Source organism: Bidens hawaiensis, unplaced genomic scaffold, assembly GCF_021521415.1.
Source record: "Bidens hawaiensis isolate Kalapana, Puna unplaced genomic scaffold, B.hawaiensis_p1.1 tig00015249_1, whole genome shotgun sequence".
In the NCBI taxonomy this organism is placed as follows: domain Eukaryota; kingdom Viridiplantae; phylum Streptophyta; class Magnoliopsida; order Asterales; family Asteraceae; genus Bidens; species Bidens hawaiensis.
This window is the reverse complement of record NW_027492358.1, coordinates 342,482-352,890: the sequence shown is the minus strand read 5'-3', so window position 1 is coordinate 352,890 and position 10,409 is coordinate 342,482. Positions and strand designations below refer to the sequence as shown.

At 33.6% G+C, this 10,409-nt stretch overlaps 1 protein-coding gene and 1 pseudogene across 2 annotated transcripts; both read right to left on the bottom strand.

Moving 5' to 3' along the window:
* Positions 1-2,124: 2,124 nt before the first annotated feature.
* Positions 2,125-6,573, bottom strand: LOC143548760 (protein PIN-LIKES 6-like; annotated as a pseudogene). Its single transcript, XR_013138007.1, has 11 exons — positions 6,479-6,573; positions 5,831-6,045; positions 5,605-5,684; positions 5,218-5,342; positions 4,941-5,045; positions 4,654-4,845; positions 4,496-4,570; positions 3,848-3,948; positions 3,702-3,754; positions 2,988-3,176; positions 2,125-2,405 (listed from the first exon to the last, which is right to left on the bottom strand). The product of XR_013138007.1 is annotated as a protein PIN-LIKES 6-like (transcript).
* A 1,995-nt stretch (positions 6,574-8,568) lies between these two features.
* Positions 8,569-9,819, bottom strand: LOC143548752 (uncharacterized). The gene is made up of 2 exons (XM_077039840.1): positions 9,353-9,819; positions 8,569-8,716 (listed from the first exon to the last, which is right to left on the bottom strand). Exons 1-2 carry the CDS (start codon positions 9,817-9,819, stop codon positions 8,569-8,571), a joined length of 615 nt encoding a protein of 204 aa, XP_076895955.1.
* Between the last annotated feature and the right edge of the window lie 590 nt (positions 9,820-10,409).

Sequence of the window (10,409 nt, the reverse complement as noted above, 5' to 3'; positions counted from 1 at the left end):
GTAATGATGTACGAACTATGAAAGTGAGTGGTGGTGTACGAACTATGGAAGTAGGTGGTGGTAGACGATTGTGGTAGGAGGTGAACGGTGGTGGTGATGGACGGTTGTGGTGGGTGGTGGACGATGATGGTGGCCGACAGTGGGTGGTGGTGATGAACAGTTGTGGTGGGTGGTGGTGGCGTGTGGTGGTGGTGGGGGAACGGTGGCGGCGGACGGTGGGTGGGGGTGGTGGCAGGGGACGGGGGTGGTGGTTGTGGTGGTGGTGGCGTACGGTGGTGGTTGTGGCCAATGGGGGTGGTGGTGGTGGTGATGAACGGTGGTACTGGTGGGTGGTTGACGGTGGTGGTGGACGATGTGTGGTGGTGGCGGACGGTGGGTGGTTGTGGTGGACATTGGGTGTTGGTAGGATGTTAAGAAGTTTGAAGAAATGTGAAGATGGTGGATATTAGTTTATCTTTTAAGACCATAAAAGCAGTTTTAAGATTTTTTTTTTTTTTGAAACAAACTGTCTTCAAAGGCTTATGTGTGCGCGCGCCCGCAGACATAAGCCTCTTGCAGATGTTTGAAGCAAAAACAAACACAACCTAAATTCAAATCAGAACTAGACTTTAACCAATTATATAAACGACACATATCTTCCGTGTCGAGCTTGATCACACAATTAAGAATGTCTAAGGCTAACAGATTATCTTTATCAAACATTTTGATATCACTATGTCAGAGTTCTTTTAGTTAAAAGCATCTCTAGTACATGTAATTAATGTTGAAGTTCTTTGGATCATGGCTATCATGTATCGATTAAGATTAACTCATCTAGCTTTTGCATAATGTTGTATGTGCCAATGCCAGATCTTATAATCCATCAACACATAAAACATCATGGAATAATGGGATCTACTATACTTTAATAAGAGATACGTTTTTGATGATTTTTTTTGACAAAAAGGTTGACACTTCTCAGTTCACTATTTACGATATTTCATAAGAGCATCTTCAATGTATTGTTTGTAAAGTGTTTGAAACCCACATGGAGGCGAGAGAGACAAAGCCAAACGAAGGAGAGAGAGAAAGGAGAGAAGTTTGTGATTACAAACGGTTTTGTAAGAGAAGGATGACATGACTCGAAAACCATTATTATTAAGCTTTCCTCGTTGTTAGAGCATCCATAATAGGGTGCAACGACCAAGGTTTGAATGAGGTGGCAAGAAAGACAAACAGGTGTGGATTTAATTTATTGTATTGAAGTTTGTTTATGCAAACTTGCAATAAACAGGGGTGGTGGGTCCATTTTTCCACCCTCTCACATGAATATATACATTTATATTATATATATAGTTTTAATGATATTTTAATGAGGTTTGTAAAGGTTTGTTGTTGTAGCAGAAAGTTGTGATTTTTGTAAAAAGTTTGAAATATGATGTGACGTTGATGTGTTGGTTTGTGAAGATTTGTTGTTGTGGATGCTCTTAATGTTATAACTAGCATGCATATGTTCTTACAAAAAGATACAACTCTTCTCATATTAGTTTTAATTACTATGTGCGATCCAAACTTGATGTTGTTAACTTTGTTTATCTTGCATCCATAGGAATGTTAAAATAATAAGTTACTAGTATTTTCTTTTGTTTTCTGAATTATCTTAACATTTATATAATTATAATTTATAACTAAAGGCTGGATGAGGGGACAGGTTTACTTGAAGTCAAAGTCGGTCGACGTACCGAATCATAAATTAGAGATCGATATACAGTGCAAAAATATTTTTTAGACAACACGATCAGTTAAAACATTTTTATAATTTGCAACATAATGTACTATTGCATCCTTTTGTTCGCTTTTATCATTATATTTATAATTATGTTTTTAATTTCATTTATTGGTGCTAGTAAGATTACATTTAAGGGTGTGCATGGATCATTTTGAATCGGTTTTAGTTCAAATCGAATAAAAAACTAAAATGTCGGTTCTAAAAGTTTTATAAACCGTTTGATTCTAAAAAGGCCATGCACGCTTTTTTAAAACAAGTACGAAAGGTTGAATTTACGTAGGATATAAGTGAATCAAATAATGAACATGAGAAGGAAGGATATAAACCTAGAAAACCAAAATCGATAATAATACAAATTATAAATCAAGTTTTGAGTTTCACAACCGCGTTTAAATGAAAATATATCATTCAAGTTACAAGGAAATCAATAGTAACATTCAATGTAATGAGCAAAAATAACCAATGAAGAGAGGCTTACATACACTCTGCATTCATCTCTCTTTCAGAAACATAATCTAGAACAAGATATTAAGATACAAAACAATCCAACCGGCCATTGATATGATTGCAAAGATATGAACCCAAAACAAGATGGCTGCAGCCTCCTTCCCACACCCTCTTAAGCTCGCAACAGCACCTGCATTGCATGCATGCACACATAAGAATCAAGTTTCACTTTTTATGGTCAATGAGTACAATAACAATTAAGATTTCTGGTGGGTATCTGACAATATTCATGTGGGCATTGAATGTACATCTTTGACTTCTTCTGGTCAATGCCACAAAATATATCAAGATTTTGGGTGGGTGTTTGATAATATATATTTGGACACTGAAAGACCAGGTTTGACATTTTCTTAGTCAATATTTATAAAATCAATCATGATTTTAGTGGGTCTCAGAAAAGATTCCGCATTAAACAAGGTCACAGGAATGTATATATACATATAAGAAACAAGTTTGACTTTTTTGGCTGATTACTACAAAATCCATCAAGATTCTCGATGGGTATCTCATAAAACAGATATAGAAATTGAATGCCACAAGAAAAGGTTTGACTTTTTTTCTTGGTCAATTTCGAGAAAATCAATCAAGATTCTTGATGGGTATCTGATAATACAAATACAGACATTGAATGTATATGCAAATGCACATAAGACGCAAGTTTGACTTTTTCTTGGTCAATTTCAAGAAAATTCATCAAGAGTTTAGTGGGTACCTGATAAAACGGACGTGGGCATTGAATGTTGTAAAAGGAGAATGAATCGGAACATTTTATCGTCAGGTGGAAGAAATCCAAGTTTATCAGCTAGCGTCACAATCCCCAATCCAGCTGGCGGAACCAAAACTAATCGCCCGAAAATAATCGCAGCGGTCATTTTTAACCCAAGTTTTGAATTCCCAGGTCCTGCAATTATTGTTCCAAATTAATAAAAAGATATCTAGGTTTAACAGATATCAAAAAACTGAAAGTTACAGATTTAGGGGCGTGCTAAAAATAATTGAAAGTTATAGATTCAGGGGCATTGCTTAACTTATGTAGAGCTGGCAATTTACGACATGACTCAATACCAATTTAAGCGGGTTAGGGTCTGAGTTAAACATGATCGGGGTCGTATACGGGTCAGCACGTTAACGACAAGCTTAAAATGTGTCTAAACGAGTTGAACCTGCATACCCGTTTAACTAATCGTGTCTAAACAGATTCAACTCCAAACTCTAGGCGGCATAACTAATTAACGAAAATTCGACTTATGATCTTGTTATTTTAAGTATGTTACGTGATGTTCTTTAAGAATTTTATATGGGCTTTTGTTTTAAATATGTTACGGATTGTTGGCTAAGGATATTATGGATTGTAATTTTTAGTGACTTTTATTTTAAATATGCAAATTCAAACACCCTTTGAACATAAACAATAAGTAAAACTTACCATCTATCAAATTGCCACCGAGTGCCAACAAAATGCAAGGGATTATTGCATCCCTGATACCAATAAACAAATAAGTTATGTCTATCTTCAAATATGATACTAAAGTAAAATAAAAATAAGAAAAAAAAAATCAAAATTATGCATACCCAAGAATCAAGCAGCTATCAGTGAAGAAATAGAGTGGTGCATTAGGTGTGAAGATCAACTGCTTTAAGAATGGTATACATCCAAATAATATAGCCAGTATCTATAATAAACCAAGAATAATGAGTGTGTTAGAAATGGTACAAGTGAATAGCACACGTCATTTTCTAAATAACTGAGTTAAACATGTGAAATTTAACTTTAGATTTCTCCTATTTTAGCAAGTGTTTTTTAATTACGCGCAAATTAGAAATCAATTTACATTTTATTACTATTTTAGCAAGATAGTTTCAATTCTTTAACAAGTGTAGCAATGAATCGTATACAACGGGTGGCATGCCATTTTTTTGCTAAAGTTTTAAAAATTTGATGTGATAGCTTATTTGTCATTCTAGTATATATGCATATGCCATGTGACATCTGACGTGACATTTTACGAACATTTCTAAACACAAATTCTAAAAAAAAAATTCGCATCAATATATTTTTTGCATATGTGGCCATATGATGTGACAACTGACATGACATCATCTAGTGTCGTACGCAATTAAAAATGAGGTTGGTTGCTAAAATTATTATAATTTGTAAGTCGGTTTCTGTTTTGCAAATAAGTTGCTTCTAAAATCAAGAAAAACAATAAAGTTGCTTACAGAGGCGATAATAGGGGGTTGGAGTATTTGCTTTAACTTCAACTTCTCATACCAGTACTTCAAGAATTTCTTTATCTACAATAAAAAAAATAAAACTTTCATGACAGTTTAACATTCACCCAAAAAAAATATATATCAAGAAAAGTATTAATTCTTACCTTTCCATTCACAGGAACTTCTTCATTTATCAGTTCGGACTCATGAGTAAGCAAAGGAACTTCTTCAGGAGGATTGCGGTTACTTTTTGGAATGGTTTTTATTGGAAGATTATTGTGTTCAATATCGAAAGACCCCTCGACAGGAGGTGCAAGCATTTGAAAGACATACGTGTAGAGAATAATAGCACCAACCTGTATAGATCAATATTTTTAGGATACTAATATTATTAAATAATTTAAAGTCTCATTAAACGTGTAACGAAAAACTAAAAACAAACATAACTTACCCATTGCCCAAAAGAGATGTAGGCGTTTCCATCTTGAGCACATTTAGCGGAATCACCAAAAGGATTATTCAAACTTTAAGACGAGTGGTACATTCCCGATATTCCCTACATGAGATCATTCAAACTTTAATATAAAAAATGCATCTATATATATACGTATATATATATATACACATATATATATATATATCGTAGATTGTAACATGTTAAAAAAATACTATTAATCTCAATAAAATATCTCTTATACCTTATATTAATTAAAAACAGCAAAATTTACCTACACCAATATGAATTATGGTAAATTTGAAGTATGGGTACGGTGGATTGACAATCCAAGCAACGAGTAATACTATAAGCGAACCCGATATGGTAGCAAGCACAACGTTAAAAGGAATGAACCACCTGTAAAATAGTAAACTTGTGATTAATTTACCCGAATTTCTGACTAAAGGTGAGTTCGAGTTAGATTAATATTGGATCCTTATGGTAAGTAATAATATAGATTCTATGGTTGCTTTATTTGGTGTGTGGTGTGTTGAGTTTTGTGAGTTGACTTCAATTAATTAAGAAATAGCCGTGGTTGGATTTAATCTCAAAATCGTGCGTGCTGCAATTTTTTTTTTCTTTTTCATTTCTAATTTTAAACACTAAATCGAAATCTTACCACTCAATCATTTTCTCAAAAGTGATGGCTTGTCCGAGTTGAGAGAATATCAAGCATGGTAGCAGAAGCGAAAAGACCAACTACATTTAAACAGAAATAATCCGTTTAAGCAGATCATGAATAGAGATCATGATCATACAATTTATAAAATCATGTTTATGTATATAACAATTGTAAAACATAAGTGAATTCATATAAACGCATAGAAGATTAAATATTTAGTTACCCCATTCAAAAGCTTCCTTCCACTTGGAGGCAAAATGTTAATATATTAAGAATCCCAAGAAGCACATTGTGAAAACTTGGGCAATCGGTAAAACCGCGATTTTGATAGAACCCAACAGTGACTGTCCGCCCCCTTGGGTGTCCATTAAAACCTCTGATAAGAACCTATTCATCTTGACCCTGAGTCAAAAAGTCAAACCCCTCAAATCTTTGACTCTGCAGTCCAAATTAAAGTCAAAATATAAGTCAAAGAGAGCCAAAAGTCAAAGTGACTCTATAACTGAACATCTCAGCTGACATAAACAGATGAAAATTTCTTCTATCAAACTTTATAAAGAACAAAAACTCATGAAATTGAATGAACTGATCTTGAATTGCAAAGAAAACTAACAAATCAAGAAAACTAGCATGAACCCAGATGAGAATCAATCTCTTAAATTGCATTCAGTCATGAAACTGAATTGCAAAGAAAAGTAACCAATCAAGAGAAACTGCATAAACCCAGATGAGAATCAATGTTATATAACATAAAAACAGTAAATTTCATTCAGTAAACTAATTATTTGAAACAAAAAAAAATGATTATTAAAGATATAAAGCGGAAAGAAAAAGGTTAATAATAAAGAAGAAGAAGATGATGGAATGAAACCTTGAGAAAGACGCCAATTGAATGGTAATTTGGAATGATTGATGACCAATTAGAGGGTTTTAATTTAAGTCAATTGGTTACGAAGTTTCAGGTGACATGGATTGAAGTCATCTAAAGGCTGCGAAATAAACGCCTTATTCATATTCATCCTCTTTAATTTCTTTGGCAATTGGAATCCTTCCGAATATACGGGACGAATACATATTTCCATTTTGTTTTTATTTTCCTTATATTATCAACATAGTTTAATTAATTAATGCTTAACTTTCATAAAGTTCCAAATAATGTGAAAACCCGAACCTGACTCATTTATGTTAAAGATTTCGACCCTAACATGCACACACATAGATTCGGGTCAATCCGGACACAACCCATTTTTCAGAAAAATATTAAAAACAAAATTGATATAATTTAAGGCCAGTAAACTAGAACGAGTAATATGGTTTTTTTTTCTTTTTTTAAAAAATTGTTAAAAATCTTGAGAATGAATTGGAAACTGTATATTAAAATAACGGATTTAATATAAATAAAATATAATTATAAAAGAGTTTTTTATTTACTTAACGTGTCAAACCATTTTTCTACGGGTCAACCCGAAGCCGATACATATATTAAACGGGTCATGTTAGTCGACGCAAAAACTTTTTTTTTGTTGGTTTCAGGTCGTGTCATTACCCGTTTGCCACACCTGGTTATACTATATATAAAAGAGATCAGTTGATTACGAAAAACTTATATGTTGCAAATTTAATCTACTCTTATAAAAGGACTCAAAAATAATATCCCCTTTGAGTTCCCGAAATAAAATGAGGCATTGAGTTGATGGTGTCAAACTCAAAACGTGATTCATATTTTCTTCTTCTTATCAACTTACAAATTATTATTTATGTTAGTTAGTAAATAGAAATTTAATTTGTTTTTTATTAATATCAAAATGTGTAGAAAGTTTTAACGAAAAATTTAAGGTTTTTAATTAGTTCTCCAATAAAGCATACAATGTGTTAATTAAAATAAAATGGGTCAAAGTCTTTAATTTAATTAATCTACCATTTGAATTTATCTTCTAGTCCAGCCCAAATCAACATATAGAGTTTGGGATTCGAAACCGATTATAAACCGATATCATAACTGTTTATGTTAACTGGTTCTTATCGGTCCCGGTTACTCCTTTAGAAACAAGTGTCAAACCGAACTTGGGCCAGAACACCTAACATAATTTGTGCACAAAGGCCTGATTCAACAAAATTATGATTTGAAATTGTTTCCTATCTGATACATTAGTTCACATGTGTAAAGTTGAAAATCTGAACGTGTTTTTACTTTACAAATTGATGCAACTTTGGAATTATGTGTAGCTGAAAAGCTGCTGTCATGTGTTAACATATAAATACTAATGTTAATCATAAATCTAATTTACTCAATTAATCAATTTTAGAGGTTTACCTGTTGCAACAAATATAGTTACGTCAACTTTAACCTGACTTGTTCATTTTCTTGATTTATCTATTTGACCCGTTAATGATAGTACATAACCCAAATTGACTTGTTCATAAATAAACGGGTAAAAAATGACCCATCCACATGCAGGATGTACAACCAATTAACCCAATCGACCTTTACAATTGTAATATATATAATGAACAAAATGTTGACTTTGACTATGACTTGGAATAACCCATGTACAGTGACGGACCAGGAAAAAAATTCACATGGATCGGAAAAGGGTCGTTGTCAAAATTTTACAGGGGTCGATCAGAGTTTTAACATATATAATACCTTTAAAATAAAATTTCACATGGGTCGGCCGACACCTACACCAAAGGTGTAGGTCCGCCAATGCCCATGAATCATGTACTTCAATATTCTTGATCAACGCAATCTTTCATATTATACGTTTTTAAACAAGTACTTTTCTTGTCGGTTTTTTTTTCAGATTTGACTTCTGTGATCAAACACGGTTTCCATTCATATTGACTTCAATCGTCAAACATAGCGTTTCACACGATCTAGCATAGTTATGTCATCTAATGCAACAAAACAAAAACAGAGGAATGAGGATATTTAGTTAAGCAAATTGAAGGAATTTTGTTTTATGCTAAAAGCCAAAAATTTCTATGGTTTTTTGTATGCAGAAGATAGCCTCCAGTTGGGCCCTTTCTTTGAACCGCAACACAAGTGCATTTGCTGTTTTCTACCAAATACTCTGCTGTCTCTCTTATTGTCCCATTTATCCTCTGCCTGCATCCAAAGTTTCATCAAAAAGTAAGTTTCAACTTATTATCAATAGTGGTGATATTCGTGTCAGGTTGATGGGTTAGCTGGTTGAAATTGATGGAACCCAAACAAGAGACATATATTTATGATTTTATCCGTGCCAAAGACATTAACTTCAAACGTATCGTGAATGGGCTAACATGTAACATGTTGAACTTATAAAGTATATGTTTAAGTGTTTAACCTATTTAACAAATTACAAAGGCTTAATCAGTCACATAAAATGTTGGAGGGACTTAACTGGATGTTTTATGAAAGTATGCGGGTTTCTTTTACAACAAAAGGATTTTCAAATTTAGAACAAGTTTGATATAGGGCTGCAAAATGATCCAAGCCGAGCCAAGTTTAAGCATGGTAATTTAATTTAGCCTTACATAAATAATAGGTTTGTTTAGACTCGCCATTTTAATCAAGCTCGATATGATGTCAAATTTAGAACTTGTTTAAGCTCGGCTTAGTTTTAACTTTTCACAAGCAACTCATAAATGACTCGGCTTGTTTACAGCTCTAATTCAATGGTAATGTTGGTAATTAGATTGATAAGTTTGTCCTTTCTAGAGTCAAATTATGGGAAATTGGCAAGAACAATAAACAACTTACCCTAATATTGCATTAGCTAAACTTTGACGTTTTCCTACAACAAGAAGGTCAATTCCATGCGCTTTGGTTTGTGACATAATCATATAAGCTTTATCTTTTGCGTCGGTTTCGACCCTCGACACATTCACCTTCAACCGAGGGTGCACAACCTTGCACGCGCTCTTCATTTGGTCAAGAAAGTCAATATCCCCGCCAATGCAACCGCAAACACCACCATGAAAACCATGTGTCTCCGTGGTGGACGTCTTGATGGCGGTTGAAGATGAGTGTTTCTTGAAACATGACATTCCATGCTTCCAAAATGTAGGATGCTCAACATGAAGAAGATACAATATGTCATTATCATAAATTACACGCGATAAAACATAATGGAGAGCAGCTGCTGATTCACGGGTTGGTTCGGCTACAACCATAATCTTTTGCCATTGTACCGCCTTACCACCACCATTGTCAATGGATGATGACATTGTTTCGCCACACCACCGCCCCGTCCCGCTATAGATGATGGGAGGGAAGATGGTGGATGAAATGTTTGGTTTCTTTTGGCATGTCAATAAGGACAGCCACCAAACCTTAGGCCATTGTTTGTGATAAAAAACTTGCTTTGCTTCAACACATTAAATTGGAGGGGCATGAGTAGTTTTAGGGGATTTGTTTAGAAAAAAAACAATCAAAAACAATAAAAGTTCGAAGATCATTTTACACGTCACACTCTTTTTTTAGTATTTTTAAATAATGAAGATTAGTGATCCATGCTTGAGCATGGATCAATGGTATTCTTTGGAGGGGATTAATTTTCTGATGTAAATTTTTTTCTGTTTGTTCTTGTTTTCCTTAGCTGCTTGCTAAGATGCTTGTTTGTTTTGTGAGTAATTTGATGATATGGTCCCTCTTGGCTGTTCAAAAAAAAATAATGAAGATTACTTTTTATTTGAGTTTATTTGGTTAAAAAGTTATTTTCTTGGTTTTAATTTAACTTTTATGAAAAATAACTTGCACTTGTTAGAAACTATGTAAGGGTGAAGGAAATTGATATGGAGACCCAAAAAAACTAGTT